At 36.1% G+C, this 22,439-nt stretch overlaps 1 protein-coding gene across 1 annotated transcript in view; it reads left to right on the forward strand.

The window, feature by feature from the left end:
• LOC149305461 (uncharacterized protein C8orf34 homolog) overlaps nucleotides 1-22,439 on the forward strand; it is a 197,956-nt gene that overhangs the window by 78,924 nt on the left and 96,593 nt on the right. Inside the window, exons 11-13 of the mRNA XM_089477523.1 lie at nucleotides 4,256-4,376; nucleotides 8,002-8,504; nucleotides 12,704-12,823. Of these exons, the coding sequence (XP_089333649.1) occupies nucleotides 4,256-4,376; nucleotides 8,002-8,504; nucleotides 12,704-12,823 (744 nt within the window). The remainder of the gene's footprint in view (nucleotides 1-4,255; nucleotides 4,377-8,001; nucleotides 8,505-12,703; nucleotides 12,824-22,439) is intronic.

The raw sequence follows: 22,439 nt of genomic DNA on the forward strand, positions 1-22,439 counted from the left end.
ATTTCATCTCTGTTCGCACAGTAAAGGCTGTGCGATTGGGGGAGGAGCTCCCAGCCACCACACTCCCCGCCCAGACCGGAGTCTCCCCTCCCCAGTGACTGACTGCAATCCCTGCAGTCACACTGATGATTGGCCCCGCCCCTTTCCTTATAGGGTCCACACAGCCCAGCAACTCATCTAACTGTGAGTATAAAATTAATATTTGGGCTGCTGAAAGTTAGGGGAGGTGGGGGTTAATTTAGGGGCAGTTATGGTTAATGGGGGTCTTTAGGGTTAATTTAGGGAAATTTATTTTAACCTGTACATTAAGTAATAAATGTACTTTTCATTTTCAAAATGTATGTATTGTGAACCCCCATTGGAATTACCCACCAGCTGCCACTGAATACAGGGTCACATTGAGAAGCTGAAATCATTGGGTGACTGAACTTTGCTCAAATTTAGTATTATTATATCACAATAAACACCTTGCCAGTATTGCTTTGTGGATTTGAAAAATACATTTTGAGTAATCCATTAATTAATCCATTAAACTAATGGTGACAACTGGTAATCAGGTTTAGGTAGGTTCTACCTTCCATATGTGCTAGTTGATGGATGCCAACTCCCATTATGCCCAAACTGTAGCCCATCTGAATATACCTAAACCAATTAACTTATTGGTATTTTCCGATACATTTCTATGGATATGTAAGAAAGAAATCTCAAATAATCTTAAAGTTTTATGGAACTCCGTCAGAGAAAGGTTTTTCCATCGTTAAAAAAAAATGTTTCAGATAAAGCGTGAACATTTATTTGTTTTTACATCTGCTTCACGTTTCCAGCTCTTTTCTACTTGTGTTTTTGATTATTACAAGTAGACCAATAAACCAATGCCTAATCGAAAGGTGGGGAAATCTAGTTGTAAAAAAATAAAAAAATAAAAATTTCCACTGAGGACGCAGAATACATTTATGGAAAACTGTATCTAGTGTATCTTCAGTTTGGTGGTTTGGAAAAGACACAAAGCATATTTTAAATGCATTCAAAAGTATTAATGTAAGAACTTAAATGTGTGTGCGTGTCTTATGTGCACCAGCTGTACTAACAGAGTTTATTAACATGGAATCAAACAAGGTCATAAATTAGGTAATTATTGCAGGTTCTACAGACAATAAGTTGGCAACCATATTTGTTCCAGATACTTAAGTGCTAGTTGATAATTAAAGATTTACTTTCCATTGTTACCAGCTGTCCCATTTTTCCCATGACAGTGCCAGGATTTTGGAGTTTGTCCCGGTACTTTCCGTGTCCCAGGAGATCCGCAGTTAAGGGTGCTGGGTGCAGGGCCAGTTGGGGAGATCATGAATCTCCCTCTAACCAGCTCAAAATGAAGGAAGCGCGAGGTCTATTCCTTCACACCTCTGCCTTAGTGCTCCCTAGCACTGTGTGCCGGCAGTTGATGCTGAGCGCCAGGATAAAACATCATGACTGAGCACTGAAGCAGCGTGCACAGGAGAAGAGGTCTGAAGAAACAAGACACCTTGAAACACCACAGGACTTAAAGAAGAAAGATGGGGAGAAAGGGGGTAGATAATGAGAAAGGGAAGATATAATGAAAATAAGAGAGATAGGAATAGATAAAGAATAGGAGAGATTAGGAGAAAAAAGGTAATGAGAAAGGGGACAGAGAATGTGTTTGTATTTTGAAAGTATGGGTATTTGACAGCATGTGTATCTAAGGGGAAGTAAGTGTGTGGCTGCAAGGGCAAGTGTGAGCCAGTAGGTTTGTGAGTAAGTTCAAATGTGTATGTATATGTGTATGGGCAGGCATTAATAAGGCAGCGTATATGTATTTTGACAGTCTATCCATACTATTACTTTGCAACTCTGAAAATATCTACAATTAGCCATTTTTGTACCTATCCTTTACTTAAAATGTGTGTGTCAGTATACACGGTTAGAATGAGTGTGTATGGGGTGACAGTGTACAGGTTAAGCTGTCTACATCATGAGTCAGTGTACAGTGTTAGACGGTGTGTGACAGCATATAGTGTGTGTGAGGGGAGTGTCAGTGCACGATGCTACAATCAGTGTATGTGTGTTAGTGTACAATACTAGACAGCTTGAGGTGTTAGAATGAGTGTGTATGTGGGGTGTCAGTGTTCATATTTCTTGCTTCCATCCTCCTTCAAGTATTCAAAAAGCCTTCATAATTGCTGATATCACTCGCCAATATATTAACTCCCCAATATTTTTTGTGAACTGTCTGTTCTGTGGTGTAGACAGAGCTCTCTGAGTGAAGCACATCTGCACAGGGTCTTACTATATCTGTCCACTGCTGATAAAATTCACCTGCCTGACATAGATGCCGCATACCAAGGATGTATGATAGTGTGATACAACCTGGTGATATACAGTAATCTGCACCATAATATCTAGGCGGAGCCAAATTATGCTAATTATGTGGATTGTGCACAGTGGGTGGAGTTTTGGGCGGTGGTTGTTTCAATTTTTCAAGTAAGCATTTGATTGAAAATGTTGGCAACTATGAGTTTGAGCCATATTTTGAGTAAAATATTTTTAGTAGTTACCAGTATGTTGCCTTGCTTTGATGTTTTTATTAACAGTTTCTTTTTTCTGTGACTTGTATCAAAGTAAATGGGATAAGAAAAAAAATTATGTTTTTTGAAAAAATATTAAGTCATCACTACGAAAACAGCAAGAAATAGCAGAAGAGAACGGCTGACCTTTTACATATATAAGACACGCACCTTAACCCACTCATGATCTTAGAGCGTACTATTATATTCTGTGTAATAACCGCTGAGGAGTTTACATGGGGGAGACCTCCAGTAACATCCCAGACTTTATCAGGGACCAACGGCAATACCTTTTCAAGCTTCTCAACAATTACATTCTATTTAATCATGCAATAACTTTTTAGAATTAGCATCTACTTATAATAATTTACATAAATTAATCCTTATATATAATGAACATTATTTTGAGATATCACAACTTGGTCTACAAGCCAGCATATTTTTCAATGCACTGGGATTGGAAGAGGGTGAAGGCACCTTTCCCAGTTTCACCCCTTTCTAGCGTCTCTAGTTTACATCACTTTCCAGCTGCAGCATGGTTTGAACATATTCCTGCTCCCCTTTAATTATTTCTTTATCGGGGAAGAGGAGAGAATAGGACCAATGCCACATTGTCTACAAGAAAAGAAAAAAGATAAAACTTAAGCATAGCCAACTGAAACATATGACTTCTTTGTGTAAACAGAGTATCCAAGCAGAGTTGCCAAATCTGAATTCCCCTGCTATAAACTTGGCCTACAGGAGTTTATTGCTATATGTTTTCTATGGTAAAATGTACTGATATTTAGTTTAATTTATGTTTCCTGCAAACCTTTAAGATACTTCCCTTCAAGAATTTGTTCAGGATATTACTATATGAATTTGTTTTTCTTAGTCTTGACCTTCAAGTGCTTTGTGGCCATGTACTTATCTCAAGTTTATGTACTTCCAGTAAGTGGAAATCAAGATCAAATGCTCAGCTACAGCATCAAACACCGCAACATGTCCAGACTTTGGTTTAAGTAAAATTATATGTGGTATGCAGATAAATACAAAAACTATCATTACACAAAAACCCCTTTCCCTCCTCACTTTAAGTGAATACATTGCCTAAGCCTTCTGGTAAAGCCTCATATTAACTAAGTAATCAAACACAGGGCGAAACATGTCTACAGGATGCCACAAGCTGCGTTATGTACATGTATGTATGTATATATATATATATATATATATATATATATATATATATATATATATAATATACACTTTATTGGATTCATTCAATTATTCAAAAAATATGTTACACAATTTAGACAATTTTAGTGTAATTCACAAATATCAGATCAGGGTGGAAAAACTGTAACATATCGTTTCTCTGCCCATTTTCGGTGGATCATGAGACCTCATGATAAGCCACTGTGTCCACATTATTACAAATGTTCTTAGTATTTTCAAGAAAGTTCTGACACCCTTTGGTCTTTTGTCGAATAAGCATGCTAGGCGTTGTAGTTCTAGACGGTCCAAGTAACCCATTTTCTGTAGGCTTCTTAAATAAAATGACAGTAGACACACCTATTGAGAAACTACTAATTCCAAAAGATCTCTGTGCCTTGGGAACGTGTAGTTATTTCTTTCTTTTTTAAATTTTGACTTGTTTGTAAAAGCACTTTCTCTCACTTTTTGAACTTCTTTAGCGTCAACCAGTCTGGGACTCAGAAGCCTTGTCTGCCAGAAGTGGAGGCTCACACAGTCAAAAGCTCCTGAAAGAGGCATTAACCGCAAAAGAACTGCAAAGCATGGAAAAGCATCTGGCTGGTATGTGCTGAAAAAAGTGCCCTTTAATCTGTCCTAGGATGGGAATTTTCCCCAGTCTGCCTGTCAATGGAAAGCAAAATAACATAAAAATCTGCTAAATTCCTTACAGTAATATATTCTATATCCTATAAATGTAAAGTATTGGAAACAAGTTTTTGTGTTATAATACTCCAACGTGTTAACATATGGGCTAAATAAAGACAAATTATCACCAGGACAGCTCTAAATAATGTATTGAAGATATTTGGTGTAAACTGTAAGGTAGCTAGAAATGTCACAGAAGGTGACATGGGCAGAAATTCAATTATTCTAAATGGCTTACAAATATTTACCGCCCTCTCTGGTCACCAGGCCTATCTTATCAGTCTGTTAATATTATGTGTGTGTATATATATATATATATATATATATATATATATATATATATATATATATAGGTATATAAGTGTGTGTTAATCATTATGATATGGTTCTTCTGTTTCACATAAGGCAGGCATAGTTAGAGAACAAAGAAGTAGGTTGGTGATCAACAATCAGCTGAAGCTAACAAGGAGTGGCAGCTTGCAAAGAAAATGCAAGTTGCAGTGAAGTCAGGGCTCTTGAAGTAAGAGGAAGCATGAGGCGGAAGGGAGAGCAGGGAGGGGGAGCTGTGAAAGCTGTACTGATGATAGGAGAGGGAGAGTGTGTGTGTGTATATATGCATAAGTGTATGTTAGAGTGAGTGAGTGTGTTAGTACACTCTGTGTGTGCTGGTATACTGGCTAGTTTGTGTGGCCATACTGCGTATGTGCTAGTATTAGTGTGTGTTAGTGTATAATGTTAGAGTGTGCTTGTGTTAGTGTGTGTGAGTATATGATAGTAATATATTTGAGTGCATGCTTTTAGCATTGTTTGCACATGTTACTGTATGGTGTTAGCATGAGTGTGCGTGTCAGAATATGATGTTAGTGTGTGTTAGCATGGGTGTTTGCCTCAGTATTTGGTGTTAGTGTTTGGGTGGGTGTCAGGGTATACTGTTAACATGAGTGTGTGTAACAACATATGTGTAAGATTACGTGTGTATATTAGTGTATGGCATTTGCATGACTGTGTTAGTATTTGGAGTGCATGGTTTTAGGGTGTGTCTAGGGTTATTGGTGTGATTTGAGAGAAGCAAGATGGTATGTATGTATGTGTATAGTGTTACAGTAAGTGGGTGCTAGAGCATGTTTACTTCTTAGTATGTCCGTATGTTATAGTTACGAACGGGAGCGTAGAAATACTGCGCCCAGGAACAACTAGCACTGGGTCACCCCTGTTTGGCTTGACATCTTAGCTTGACATCTTAGTTAAAATGTATAAAACTACAAATTTTCAGGCAAAGATTCATTGAATTTTTGGCCTATTTGAAGCCCTCAAAATGCTGGATTTGTCCACCTCTGCATTAGACATAAAATAGGTGTGTGAGAGAGCAGTGCTAGTTTTTTTTTTAACTATCCCATCATCTAGTCAGGATGCTAAAGGTGCCCATTTTAATATAATTTACATTTATTACCATACCTGGAGCTTCCTCTCTTTTGGAAGAATGGTTTCACCTAGCAAATGGGCTAGCCTTGCATGGAGCAGGGCTAACCAGCAATGTAGACAGTACTATACCTGTATGGGTAGAAGGGAAAGTGGTCTTGTATAAATACCGCTACCCCGGCCCGGAGAAAAGTGAAGTGACCCTGAAAGCCAAGGAAGCAGTGCTTCTCCTGGAGACTCCTGGTCATACCCTAAGGGCTCCCAGCTATGTACAGTATATTATTGGCTTTGTCATTATTGGATCATATTGAACTCGACAGTTTTGCGTCACTGAATGAACTATATTTGTAATCTAATCACGCCCTCATTGGTCATGTTTAGATCACCCTTTGTAAGGCATATCCTGTCTGCTTTCTTGTGGAAAAATACTCTAAGTACTATCTCCCTTCTTCTCAAGCCTACCCAAAAAGGGTATATCTGTACGTCTGCCCTGCAAAAGGTTGACCGGTATCTCAAACTGGAGCAGCCCTGCAAGATGGGCCAGCTGGAGGCTTGTTCTGGGACCTGGACCCGAAGCATTAGGGTTGCTGTTCTTACTATAACCTTGTTTCATGAAAACTTCTCTTTCAGAGGGTAGACAAAAACCTTTGGAAAATAACAACTATCTTGAAATTAATAATTTCAAAAAGACTGACAATCTTTTTATTAAGCCAAAATGCAATTATTAGAGTTGATACATTTGTACAATAAATCCATAGGTCATTTTGATTGAACCCTATTTCTTGAATTGTGGATTTTCAATATTTTATGTTTATGGTTTCTTAAATATTTGTAAGCATACTAAGAATTGATGTTTCACAAAAGCAAAGTCCCTCAAACCCCCCAAATAAGTGGATTATTAAGTTATTAAGCCTACAGCTTTAAGTATGAATTTGCATGACATAATTGTTTCTTGTAAAGGTGTATGCCGCTATGTTCCAGTCGATGAGACAGTTATTGTATGTTATAAATCCCGTCATTTGCACATGTAGTTCTGTAACTACACTGTGGAATTAACACTGAACAGGATCACAAGTCTCCAAGGATGTGCAACACTAACCTCACCCATATTATTCTCTCCTCCTGTGAATCTCAGAGCACAGTGTCATAAAATATATTTTGGAGCATAACCTTCATAAAAGAAAACACGGTTTAACTTTTAAACAGTTCATGGGGTGTTTTTTGAATTTATTTTGAGATATATTTTTTTTCAGAATTTCCAACATTTTTAAATATTCACCAATTTTAACCTTTAGTGCCTTTTCTAAGTCTGATGCATTTCTTGGCCCACTTCATATATTTTATTTTTCCTTTGTTGATACATCTTAGTTGTTAACTTGCTGGAAATGAAAATGGTCTTCTTAATCACCATTAACTCCATGATAAAGCATATTCCTTTCTGTTTTAAAAATAATTTATGTAAAGCTATGGTCTCAATTGTTTCAGCGATCATTTAAAGAGTTAGGTATCATAGCTCGGGACTGAGCTTTCTTCAGATGAGATTTTTAATGAAGATAAAAGGGACCTGTTTCCAACTGTTTTAAGTGGGAAGCCAATTCAACAAAGAAGGTGGTAGAAATATAAAAATGCCTTATTTTATAGTACAGGAGTTTAGTAGAAGAGGGGATGACAGTATACCCAGTTCTGTTTTATACTTCAGAAAAATATTGTACAGTACAGAATTCTGATGCAAGGTCTACACGATAGAACATTGAGAATGACCATAAATATCTCTTCATGGCAGATACGGAATAAGTTGAGTTGTGTTAAGGGCAAACATTAGATTTCAACTCACTTTTATATTGGTTATATAAACCATTACAAATTCCCATATTTTTTAAGTAATAAAAAATAAAAAGTAATACAAATTGAAAACATGGAACATTGTGTTTCAGATATAACTACAGTATTTGCTATCTCTGCATTATGACTCTATCCTATTGAGTATTTATGTGCAACTCACGAGCACTCATGAAAACTTAATCAGCCATAGTTTTAGCTTTATGCGGTAGTTGTGACAATCAGTGCATTCTGTATCGTGTGCTATAAATTGGATGTAACAATGTTTCCTTTCTTGTTTCAGATATTGAAAAAGACTTGGCTCTCATGGCAGAAGCAAGTATGTCACGGAGTCCAAACAGTCAACAGGGTGCCGCCGTTAATAGTGATCAACAAGGAGTCTACCATTTATCTCAACTACAAAACACAAGACCACAGTTGCCAAACCAAGCTGCAAAAAGCCTACAGCTTCAGCTTCAAGGAAATAAGTCTCCACCTCAGCCAAACAATAGAGGGCAGGCTTCAAGTCTCCCAAATAGTAGGCCTCAAACACCAAATTCACAGTCAAACAAACTTCAAACACCACTTACTCCATTGGGCAGACCTGTGACACCAAACAGCTTGCCATCTCGACCCTTGACCCCAAGTAACCAAGGAAACAAGGATATAACCTTTGCTGGCCAAAGGAGTAGATCTGTAACGATTAAGGGTCAGGTTGCGTGGACTCCAAACTCTGTGTCGGGAGTTCCTGTTCAAATTGCCGCAGAGAATATAGGAAATGCTTCTCAGAAAAACAGTATCTCAGAGGTAAGAATTCTGCTTTGTGAGTATGCTTCCTGTAATAAAATGGACAGCCTTTTATCTCCTGGTGGAGGGGACTGACTTTTAGTTGTGTTTATATTATGCTGTTCCTGGTGGTGGATAAACCTTCCCCTTATGGAACTAGACACTGATTAAGGGCCAGATAGGTCTGACAGAAACCACAAGAAAAATGTTACAACTTGGGCATATGTTGGACATTTTTCTTGCTCCTGTTAGGTGGATTCTGGGTTCCCCTGTAGTGTTTGTCAAGAAATGCGTTGATATTGTGTCCAGTGCCAACTGAGTACCATTTAACAAAACCTAAATTGAGCACTTAGTGAATAAACGCCTTAGTGAGAAATTCAGTTCCGGAATGAAATAATAGTAATAAAGACAATTCCAAAATAATGCCCCAGCGGGGACAAGGGTAAGTTACAACTACAAATAAACCAATCCCGTTCCCGGGATCAAAAAATACCCTTATTATAACCCCACCCTAAAACATGACTTTTATTAATATGTTTATTAAAAGGTATAACCAAAAAAAAAAAAAGGATTTTTAAAAACACCAGTGTCACCAGTTCTACTATAAAAGGTATACGTCACAGTAACATAAACTGTGTAACACCAATATTAGGTCGTACATACTGTTGATGGCTGCAGTCCTAACAACAGAAATAATTCAATTATGACCAGTGACAGAGGCTAATTAAAAACTCAGACAAGTAGCCCCCCTGACATGTTTCGCTCCTCAGAGCTTCATCAGAGGTCTGGGCTAATGGCTTCCAAAATGGAGGCTGTTTGGCCTTATGTCTCCTTTGTTAGTGACATCACGGATTCGGGGAGGGAACAATCATATCCAATGGTTACCGATGTATTAGATGTGTTGCCAGATCCAGCCAATAGCTTTTTTAAAAATCCTTTTTTTTTTGGTTATACCTTTTAATAAACATATTAATAAAAGTCATGTTTTAGGGTGGGGTTATAATAAGGGTATTTTTTGATCCCGGGAACGGGATTGGTTTATTTGTAATAGTAATAAAGACGCACCATAAAAGCAGGACTCCCTCCAAACCATCTATGTCTGTCCAAATTGTCATGTGATTCACTACTGGTTGAGTCCATTTTGTCTCATTGTTGAGCGCTGTGAGATATGACGGAGCTATATAAATTAGTAAATATTAGTAATAATTCTGTAACCATATGCATTCATTAACATGGTGTAACTTAAAGGCTTAATGATTGGCGGCATCGGAAATAGAAAGAAACAGATAGAAATTGGACATAAGACTAAAATCTGGGTAAGCCGGGGGCTGCTATGTAAATGTGTTGAAATATCAGAATAGCCATCATTCTGCATTGACACCCAGAGCTTCAGGCTGCAGAACTCCCCAGTTTGTCTATATAGAGTGATGGCTGCTGTGATATTTCAGCACAGCTGGATATCGGAACTTGTCCTTTTTTTTTTTTCTTTAAAGTGATTGCATTACTGAGGCATTTCCACCTGGCCAATTAATCTTTAATGAAATCATGTGCTTAACAGTGTATTGGGTGACTTATTAGCTCGGGCAATCCTAGTAGCGGTGCATTTAAACCTGTTATCACTTTCCGAATAGTAAAACAAATTATTGCAGTGTGAAAATATTACTGTGCACAATGCAGAAATCATTGATCTTTTTAGATGACATGTTATTTCTTTGAGTTGCTCGGTAAAAATGTCAGATGTTTAGCAGAGAACAAATATTTTGCTGTATTTATCCTGAGTCCTTTGTTATCTATAAAAGCAAACATAAAAGTCTACATAACATAAAAAAACATAACATATAAAAATGAATCAGTGTATTGATTTATAGTAACAAATAAACAAGTGCTTGATTTAGTCCAGTTAATGTGATTAAACTCCTTTTCTTTTTTACGTTTTGCTTTTACTGTCGTAAACAGTAAAGGTCGTCGTGCTACATAATGATCTAAAAGCTTGCAATCTACTGAATGTAAATTAGAAGACAGAGAAGTGTAAATGTAAACATTAGTAAGTTACTCCTGAAACCCTGGGTATCTCCTTAGAAAATGATTACTGTGATGTGTTGTCTCCAGGTCTTTATGATTACTTAGTATATATTTTAAGCAGGGCATATCAAGAATAAGTAAGAGTCTCTGAAAATATGTAAATTTAGAGATAATGGTGAAAATTGTAAATACAGTAGACAGTAAGCTGTAGACAAAGAGGGATATGTACAAAAAATATTCTGGTTAAAGAGACACTTCCAGTGTGCATGAGTGGTATACTCACCACCAGCCAACTCCAGCACGGTTTTATGAGAATCCCCCAGAATGCACATACGGAAAGTGCTCACATTGATTTCTATATGAGCATGTTGGGGGGGGGGGGGATACAACACTGAACTTTTTGTTGGTATGGCTGCAATAATTTAATGTGTTTAAATGGGCCATACCACTATTTGCATATAAATCCCAAATGACCAAGAATCAGGGTGGTACATTTGTAAAACACAATACACAGATTGGATCAAATGTGTAATGTGAGTCCATGGCAGGGCAACCAGGGTCCCCAGGGTTTAAGAGTCTTGAGTAGGATGTTGTCAAAGCATTCATACTTCATAAAAATGATAGCTTCACCATGAATCACAGAGGAAAACATTAACAAAAAGGGAAAAAAAGAGAAACAATCAGACTGGGGATAGCAGGGATAACAGTAGTTTTTGAGTCAAAATTTCAGTCTCACTCTATGGTGACAGTGGTTACGAACATAATGTTTCTTGCAGTAAGGATCATATCATTGTAGAGCAATAATACGACAGTATCACAGATCCCATTTAAACCAATACAATACCCAACCAAAGTGATGTTTTAGCAATGAATGGTTTTTATAACCTTTTGAATTCTAGTTGGTGAATTTACATTACCCAACCCCATTGGTGTACTTCATATTAATACTTGCCTATCACACTACAATTGTAACTCCCTCTTTCGTTTTGATCAGAAAATAGACGCCATTGCCCATCAGTGTAAATGAACAGAAGCAGAGAGGCTGCCTGCTCTGTCTGGTGCATAAATGGATGTGCGTCCATCATTACAGAAGGGATCCCATTAGTCTTAGTCACACTGCGGATGTGCTGGGGACATTGCAATGACAGTCTGGCATTGTAATAAATGATGTAGGGAATATACAGATCTGAATTTTCAGCAGTTTACCAAATACTGCATTGCTCTAAAGACAGCCTTGGGTCTCATGTCCTTTAGTACACAACGGAGAACCCACTGTGTCATTTGAGCTACAATAATCAATATTGTAGTTTAGCCTGGATTCGGTAAAGTTCACCACATTCTGAAAAATATTCTAGCGACCCGGAATACATCAATACAATCCTGATAGAACATATCCTGAAAACACTACACTAGACTCAGAACAAAGATATCACTGAGTTTTCAATGTTCTACTCCTTACTTTGTGTTCATGCTCAGAATGTTCTTTGTGTCAGACAAAGAACATGTAAATGTATGTTAATTGTGGACTAGGCTTTGGTCTGGAACCCATCATCAGGCCCTCTCTACTCCACAAATGAAAATGAGCATGCAAGTCATCTAAAGATAGGTTAGGGACTTCATATTAATAGAACGCACACATACAACTGTTTTCAGGCATTAAGTAAATAAACACTTGAAGCTAAACATTGTGAAGAATTATGCCTCGGGGAGATAACACCTGGCACCAAAAGTTACATCTTACAGCTAATTTAAGTAAATGACCTTGGGCAGTAAGGTGTATTCCATTCCAGCATGAGAAAGTACAGTGTTTACTTAAACAGTAAATAGAAGAATTTTCAACTCGAGCTACATGTTTGTGTTATTAATAACTTGAACTACTATAAAGACTGCATTATATTAGTTCTAGGTAGGGAAACATGAAAACTGTGATTTATTTACTATCACTAAATCTTCAAAACACACAGATTTTACCCTGAAATACACATTCTAACCCCAAACAGGATTTTTTGGCTAAGATGATGGGTACTGAGGGGCCAAAACCACAAAACAAACAACGTTTATTATGTGCATATGCATTGAATCATCATTCTGTCTGAACCAGATTGCTTGGGCCCATGCTAACTAAATATTTATATTATGGGTATATATCTATATATTGTATAAAACTGAAAACCTTATTGATTTGATTGCTTTTTTAGGAGGAGTCTTTTGAACAACTGCAGGGTTCGCGTCAACCTTGGACCCTTCCAAGTGACACAGACAGTGAAATTGTAGAGGCAAAGAAAGAAAAACGTGAGTATTTCAATTCAAGTCTGCAAGTATTTCAAGTCTTCTTTCAAGTTTTGATATATTCAACATATTAACAAACATCATTGTACTTTTTATGAAACATAACAATGTCTTTAGATTTAAATACATTAAAAATAGGATATTATAAGTGATATATAATTAAAATATCACATGTAATCCTCTGTATTCAGTGCCGGATTGAATTGTGATTTTTAACAGATATTTGACATAATTTACGGGAGTCTATACACCAAAGACTCCCTTTATTAATGTGGTATACTGGGATTGAGCATTCCTTCTAAAAGAATATTGGTGCATGGAATTTCTTCTTTTTTAATTTTGAACTATACAATTTGCCCATTGTACAGTACTATGGAATATGATGGTGCTATCTGAAACAATCCATTATAATAATAATCATAATACATAATAATGCTAGGCCAGATCAGCTGGTCTTCCAAGAGAAATTTGCCAGGGTTCACACGTCTGATCTCATGGTTAAGATGATGAGATAAAATCCTTTAAATCAAGTTATTTTAGAATGTTGTCGTTTTCAGAAGTAATTTAAGATTAGAACTGATGAAATATCAACCGATATGTCAACTTTTTTTAAAAACGTTTTCATAAATAATAATGTAATTAATTGCGAACAATTTTTAGTATGCTAGATAATGGAAAATCCTCTTGATAAAATAGGTTTTACGTTAATTTCCATTGATGGAAATCTCAACTTTGTATTTAATATTTCTCTCCATCACCAGGACGTAAGGAGGGCTGGCACCTTATGTGACGTTATGTGACCTCCCAAAGCTGGTTGAAAAATTTGGCTCAGGTCGATTTCTCCCCTGCCCGGGCCGTCCCCTGATATTTTCCTTGAACTAAACAAATGTTACGTCTTGAATACAACTTCACAAAAGCAACGCAATAAATAGCAAAAGCTGTCCAAAATCTAAGACACACTGTGCACATTCCTAAAGATAAATCCCGGAAATTATAATTTCATTCATTCACCTTCTGCACAGCTTCCAATCAATATTTTATGTCATTCAGAAATGACCTTAAAACTATATATAGCATACAATCTTGAACTAATATCATCTGGGAGCAAGCTCAATATACTTAGGAGCACGCTCCCTATAATGTAACAGGAAGCTGAGCGTTATTATTATTATTATTATTTGGAAATCATTCACAATTTCACTTGATTCAAGATTTCTCCAGGTCAGGTATCAATGTGAGATGGAGATTGTGGCTTCCTGTGGATAGTGTGTCTAAAACATCTCATATATTTTTTTGCGTAATTTTGTCAAAACAAAGCCTTCAATCTCATGGGAATCCAAGGGGAAATTCACAAAACTAATCAGATTTGGAACCAACTGACTTGCCAAGGAATTCTCTCAATTATGTGTTAGTAAAATAAACCATAACGCCATAATATGGTTAAAACAGGATGTTCTCAGTCACCTTACATTATGCAACCAGTCAATTTACACATTTTAAAAAAATCCTTGTTTTAGTTTAATTGCGGATTTTTTTACTGGAAATATCAGTCAACTTAGTGATAGCTGTATTAATATTGCCATACCAATGTTACATATCACTTATTTTATTTATTTAATTGATAACCTTAAATATGGTTATATAGCAAAATCTTTTTGACTCATGCTGCAGGTTCAGGTATTTAGAATTTGAATTATATTAATTTGCTATATACACTCCACTCACTTTGAGACTGCAGACATTTTTGACTGTACATCCCTTAGAAACATAGTTTGATGGCAGATTGGAACCATTCGGCCCACCTGCTAATTTTACGGATGTGAAGACCCTTGTCAGTCTTTGGTCTCGTCGTAGGTAGCTTTATACCTGTCCCGTACATGTTTAAAATCCCTTACTGAACCTGCTAGAAAGCTGTTGCACTTATCTACTTATATTATGACACTTGTCATTCACTTCAAACCTTTATCCCCAAAACACAATGGTAAACATATCAACATAGTCATTGTGATGAAAAATATTGCATTCATTATTAACAACTAAATACTTCCCTAGTGTCCCATCTTTTCGAGGCCCAAATCCCTGTGTCTGTCTTTAAGGCCCAGATTTTCAAAGAGCTCAGAATGTTTGATGGGTATTATATATAAACATTCTGGGGTTTTTTTGCATTCTTATACACTGGACTAATACGGCTACTCCAAACTACAGTATAAATAAGTAACGATAGGTAACAAAAAACATAAAATGTCTCGGTAAATCATATCTCCTAGACATGCCTCTAACCAGAGCCTCTGGCTAGTTGAATTGTTCGGAGGTATGCACCTTATTACAGCCTAATCTATGTTACAATTAGAAATGCACAATTGTTATATAGATAAATTTGTGTTTTGACAGGCATGGAAAAGCAAGTTTAAGGACAGGATATTAAAATGAGGTACAGATGTGTACATTCTTGTGTATGAGAGAGTGAAGTCAAGGATAGTTTATTGATCACTGAACAGTCAGGTTTATAGCTATTGCCCCAGTTTCACTGCTTCTTTTTGTAACATTTTTAAAGGGTCAGCTTACTGTCCCTGACAGTCCAACTTAAGAAGAATACATATTAAAGTACTGAGCGAGTACTCTAATATGCATTCTTCAAAAAAGAAAGCATTTAAACATGAGGAAGAAGCCACGGCCCCATTTGTGGTCAGATGGTTCTTGCCACTGATTGGCTGCTTAAATGACAGCCGTCATTCTTGTCAGAGTGTTTGTCTAGTAGATTGGGCCAGGCTAATAAAGCGTATTATTATTAGTTACCCGTTGTAAGGAAAAGAAAACAATATATATGAAAACTTATTTTTAATCTCATAGTAGTAATGAAAACCTTAGAAGAATTCCAGTTTTATAATCTGATCAAATATATATATATATATATATATATATATATATATATATATATATATATATATAATATGAGTTGGGTCAAGTTCAGCATTACTGTATAGTTGCCTTTCTCCAGTATTTAGCATCTTCAAAATGAACTCCCTGTAGCCTTTAATAAGTTTATCTGAACAGAAAGTGGCACATTTGGGAAAGATTCCTGTATAATACATTGTATTGGCCCTCTGAACATTAATTTATTTAACAACAGTGTTATTTACAAATATTCTTGATTATTTTTTTTCTCTTTTTTCACTTTTGAGTGGATATTCTTTTTTTTTCCTCCCGGGAACATGTAGCCTTACCTTGCCAATTCTTTTGTACCTGTTTATCTATTCATAAGGAGTTGCTTGGAATTTTTGGCTTTCTCTACAATTGTGTATGAGAAAATTAAAACCTACAAAGTAAATATGCCATTTGTTTCAGATACATAACGCCTCCCCTCATGGTTATGGTCAGGAATCCAGCAGGGCTCTCATTCCCACACACTCTTCACTTCTGACTATTCACAGCTACGGTGCCAAGTGCTCTGTAATTTAAGTGCAAACAGTGAAATGCAAAAGTATGTTTCAGCACTTTAATCCTATTACAGACAATACCACAAAATAGTTAACACTATTACAAAAAGACACACACAGGCTAATTCCCTGTTAAAAGGCATTGGCACACTGATTTTCAAGCTGCTGTGGAATGCAACACTAATGTCCCTTTGGCTAGGAATGGGGTATATTTTAACACTACTACTATTAATACTATTGTCTTTAGTATTATTAAGTCATGTACACTATATGACCAAAGGTAAGTGGACACCTGACCTTCACACCTATATGAGCTGGTTGGACATCCCATTCCAAAACCATGGACTCTAATATTTAGTTGGATAATGGCTTCCACTCTTCTAGGAAGGCTTTCCATAAGAGTTTGGAATGTGTGTGTGTGAATCTGTGCTTATTCAGGCCAAAGAGCATTCATGGAGTAAGGCACTGATGTTGGTCTACACCAAACCTGTCAAACCATGTCTTTATAAATCTTGCGTTTGTGCACTGGGGCACAGTTATACTGGAACAGGAAAGAGTCTTGCCCACACTGAGGTCACAAGGTTGGAAGCATACAATTGTCTAAAATGTATTTGTATGCTATAGCATTAACATTACTATTTACTTGAACTAAGGGGCCCAAACCCTGAAAAACAGCCCTACACCATTATCACTCCTCCACCAAACTCTACAGTAGGCACTATGCATTCCAGTAGATAGCATTCTCCTGACATCCACCAAACATCCATCAAACTTTCAGATAGTGAAGCGGGATTCATGACTCCAGAGAACATGTTTCTCCAACTCTTGAGTCCAGTGCATCTTTGTACCACTGTGAAGATGGTATGTCCATGGGTTTATACATCTATTAGCAAAAGTCATGGCTAAACTAAATACTTGGGATGGGTGCCCACGTACTTTTGGTTATATAGTGTACGTTAAAACTGTTCTGTCACTTCTTAATGCATAGTTAAGTATGTGAGCTAAAATTGCTTCACAAGTCACTGTTTGTTCATTGATCTCACTTTACATTATAAAGGGTCAGCCGTAGCAAGCTTCTGCTCCAAGAATAGCCTGGATGACCCTGTATAAAACATATTTATTGTATTCTATAGTGCCCATGTTAGAATTGTATACAAATGTGACTCTCCACACTATGAAGAGCTGGTCCTCCTTACGGAATCATCAGCTTGTTTTAAGAATATGTCGGCCCACTAAAAATTATCACATACAATTAAGGACACATACAATATTGTGCTTACAATAGAGTCCTATTAAATCTTTCCATCACTGACCCGTTCTTTTAGAAACATAATTAGTGTTTAAACATTTGCTGTAGTTTTATTCTTCTTGTGTTTCAGCTTATAGTGTAACTATTTATCTTCTTTCTCTACAGGGTTGTGATACCAAGAGAACCTTTCACATTGGTGTCATGAAAACACACTTACATGAGAACTTGGAAACATTTTCTTTTTTCAAAACACTGGAAATATCTGCAATAAATAAGAAGAATAACTATTTTTATATTGTTTCATATTTCTAATTACCTTATAAAGCATTTTCAATGAAATATAATTGGTAGTGTTTGTTAAGATTTGGCATGGTTTGCCCAGTGAAAATGCCCACATCAATCATAATTGATGCCCACATCAATCATAACTGATACCCAGGTTGCCTTGGATATTTATCAGTTCTTTACACGTAAGGTATTTGTAAAATACACATTTCTAACTGGATTATTGCTGTCTCTGGGCACCGGCCTTTGGCTATAATCATTTCTCCTCCTGCTCCTAGCCCATTTTAGGCTGTCTGGGGCTAGCCCTGTCCCTTTGAACAGCTAGCCCTACCCTTATGCATAGCTAGCCCTGCCTCCACGCACGGCTAGCCCTGCTCCCTCACAAAGCCCCTTTCCCAGAAGAAGGAGAGCTCTAGGTAGCACACCCTGGGAAGTTTATGCTTTTATACAATGGATGTTTAATCTGTGACATTTCTATATTATTTGTAATTCTTAATTTGTAAATCAAAACAATGAACATTTCTACAGTTAGGGATTTTACGTAATTCACAGAAAAACGTAACTCCTTTTATACTTCTTCATTTTTCAAATTAAATTCAGTGTTAAAATAAGCGAAAACTTAAAATATACTGAAAATATTTCAAGGGGCTTGATTTCCTTTAATAGTCATTAATATTTAGGATGCTAGTCACATTTATTGCAAAATGTAGAATATACATGATATAAAAACTGAATATATAATATAAAAAGTTTAAACAGTTCAAAACACTGTTCAACACCCTTCATATGTTTTAAGAGGAAAGATACCGTGCAACTTCAAAAAGAGTTTAAAGGTGCATCTGTGCCACCATCTATATTAAAGAAGCAGGTGGTCCTCTTTCAGCACAGATATTTTGAGGGGCACCGCTCTTTTCTCAACACGCTGCTAGTATACAAGCCTTTGCTGTATAGCGTGTGACATAAGATATGTTTGTCTATATTCAGCATTACATTTGCCAAAAAACACTAGCTTTGTGCCGCACAGCACCTCTTGAGTTGCGCTTATTAAAAAATATGCGTTGCTGGCTTACTTTGTTCATCCATCAGTTTGCTCAGAGATGTGTTATTTATATTATGAAAATGATTGATCTGTTTCAAGTGATTTGAGTAATTTCTTATCCCAAATCCTGATACAGAATTAATTAAGTACAATCAATCTATTTATAAAAAAAAAAATCATTAATTAAACAAATGTTAGATAGCCATAATACAATTACTTTACATAAATATCCCATGCATTAACATAAGACACACCCTTCCATTGTTTGGGATTCTGTCGGGTCATATTCAGGTGGAGAGACTCCATACTCTTTGGCCTCATACAACATTATGGTCAGACAAGCTGTAGATGTCTCCAGGCACCTTCCTTGTATTTATGTTGGCTTGCTTAAATGTAACTTCAGAAGACTTTGGACAAAACTACTACCATGTTCTCCATGGCATCTCCTTGTCTCTCCAGGCACCCTTAAAATTGGTGTGCTAGACTACTTCCTTATATTTCTTATAGTAAAACACAGTTCTACATTACAGTAATTATTTCCTCCATTTACAAATTATTGTGTCAGCGTATAAACCACCAACTAGACTGGACCATATTTACTATTGGTTGAAAACCATTAGGTGACACATTAAAAGCAACAGCATAGCTGTATGCACTCATTGTAGAGCGAAGAAGTAGTCACTTTAAATTCCTCCACCGAATCTCCGGAATACTTAGACCAATACATTACGACGTGCATGGTATTTGAATACGTAGCGTTTTCAGAAACTTACATAGTTATTGAATGATAATTGAAATAACACTTTTCTTTAACAAAGTACTATAAATATTGTAAAGTATATGGATCAGTTTGTTTCTAAAATGTTACTATGTGCATTGAATATGAAATTTTTAAGTAGTTTTAATTGGTAATGCTCTGGCACAAGCACTAGTTTATAAAAGCCAACCAAAGGCTTGGCTACTTAGCCTACCCTGCATCCGAATTTTTGAACTTGGCTTTTTAATCTTTTACTGGAAAGTATATTGGAAATTTATAATGCACACATGTACGGGATATTAAAAAAACACGGAAGAACTCGCTGGTGTTGTAAAACATGAATAAAACACACCGCGCCTGTGTGTATTTTATCTTTTTATGGCTGAATAACTATGTTGCATCGTGTTTTATCTTTTCAGTATTATCAGAATGAAAGTTTGACATTCATTTTCTTTATCTCTAACTATATTGAATGTACCCCGTTCCCTTTAAATGGATATTGATATATTGTGAGTGTTCATGATCATAAAATAAATGGCCAGATGGTAATTTTCTTGAAAATTCCTGATAGTAATTTTTTAAATCTGTCATGCTACCTATATTTCTACTTTTTAACCTAAAAATTACTGGTTTTAAATGTGTTCTTATTTACAAAGTGGAACAATGTTTACAGTAATTCCGTGGTACTTAAAAAACTAAGTTATTTGCCTTAATTCATACTTTTTTAATGATGTTTTAAAAAATAATGTTAGAAAAATCGGCAAAAAAAACTTTGACATATTTTTACTGTATTCTTTATCTAAAACTAACTTTAGAACACACTTAATGAATGCTTAAAATGTGTTCTTGTTAAAAAAAAAAAAATGTACAGCATGTCGTTCTTGCTACGTATCTTATTCTTTCCGAATAACATTTGTGGAACAAATGGTTCTGTGAATGTACGTCATATTTTGGAGTGCATGACTTGTCAGAGTTTGAATAAACACTATCACTATGATTACACTAAAAAATATAGAAAAATTTCTAGAATTGCATTTTATAGTGGTTATGGAGGAAGCCTGTACATTTGTATTATATTTTAAATTAATAAATCATTGCTTGATTGCATAATAAGTAAAAATGGTAACGAAACAGTGGTCAACCCCCAGATCACTCTGGTAAAGAAAAAGATCAAATCCCCAACAACAGGAAAATGTTTTTGGAGGCTTTTGTATTGTGGGGCATGTTAAATGTTTCTGTAAACTACAGGGTGACTGCTTTTACACTGTTGAATTTATTAAATGAATGTGCATGATGCTGCTATCACAATAAACTGTTTGCAATAATATGTCTGTAAGATTATTTTATTGCTATTAGGCTATTATTGTAAGTCCTAAGCATAGGTAGGTGGCTCCGGATTCTACTTCTCTTTTTTATGTACATCACAGCAAATCTAAATGTAGATCATACCCCTTTGTATGCATCAAAAAGACAAATCAATTTAGAATACGTTCTTGTGATTGATTGATCATCACATTATTAAATGATGGTATAATATTTGATAGAGATGACCAAAGGATAACTAATTCTGTCATTAACATGGCATCTGTCCTGAGTATGTATTGATTTCCCAATCCTTAACAAACTATATTATTTTGTTCTTTCTTAAACAATTAGAAAACAAGCACTTTATGTCAGTTGGAGGGTGTATAGATTTGGGGCATTATGTACAAACTGCTCAGTTACTCTACTTTAGACAGTTTTCAGAGCTCCTACCAGTGGAACAAACAGGAGAGTGGGATTTCAACATTTCTTCTTCATTCCATTTTTAATTAGAAGGTGGGTAAATAATTATGTTGTGAAATGTACCACCCAGAATCATTTGTATGTCTTATTTTATTGGATTTACTTTTACTTTATTTTTTTTATTTTGGACAAAATGAAGAAAGGATCATTATGTTGCAAGTCTTATATTTTATTGTCTCCCTTTGACATGGATCTTACAGATAAGAAATGCAACCAACCCCAAGATTTCTGTTGAGGTAAGGTTCACTATATCTCTTTCCATTGCTGACGGACGCCTCCGTCCGCTGCCTACCCTCGCACGTTCTTCATCCCCTCCGCCTCTCCTGGCCTTTTTTCATTGTCAAATGCGCCACTTTCTATCCCCACTACTCACTGACGCATCTTTTCATAGGCCACTTACACCACTAGAGACGCTGTGTGCGGCCGCTGCTGAACCCGCTCATCTTTTATCCAGGTTATACGCTCTCTTAGTCACATCGTGCCTTCCTGATAAGCCATACTATTTTCACTATATCTCTTTCCATAAAAACAAAACTTAATGCTCACGTTACACAAAGGATGTTTACTCTAAACTTGCCTGGAGTAGGACAATTTAAAATTTGACCCATATTTGCAAACCTCCTCCACCTTTCCTATATATCTATAGCATTATTGTTATAAGAAATGTTCCTGTAATGTATTAAATTGTTGGGGGCACATATTATTTTGATAGAAATAATAACATCATCCCTATGTTTCACTTTGTAACTAAAAGCCTTCAAAATGTCTGTAAGTACAACTAATGAAACATATTTACTGTATTTTATATATCTCTCCATGTGAATAAACTTGGCACATTGAATAATCTTTAAACATTACAGAAGGCATGTTATGACTTCTTACTTCTAGATCAAACAGGCTTCTTACCCTAAAAAGAAATCAAGTATTGACTGAAGTTTTCTTTGAGTTTGTGTCATAACATATAATAAAACATGTATGCTTTTTTTTTTTACTTATTTGATGGAACTTCTCAAGGTTTAGACTTTTTTTTGTGCACAGCATAGACTTTGTCTTTTTTGCCCTTTTCTTAACGGAGGTGTTGGAAACATAAGCC

This window comes from Sceloporus occidentalis, unplaced genomic scaffold (assembly GCF_023333645.1).
Source record: "Sceloporus occidentalis isolate IW3139 unplaced genomic scaffold, rSceOcc1.0.p SCAF_11, whole genome shotgun sequence".
NCBI classification, from domain to species: domain Eukaryota; kingdom Metazoa; phylum Chordata; class Lepidosauria; order Squamata; family Phrynosomatidae; genus Sceloporus; species Sceloporus occidentalis.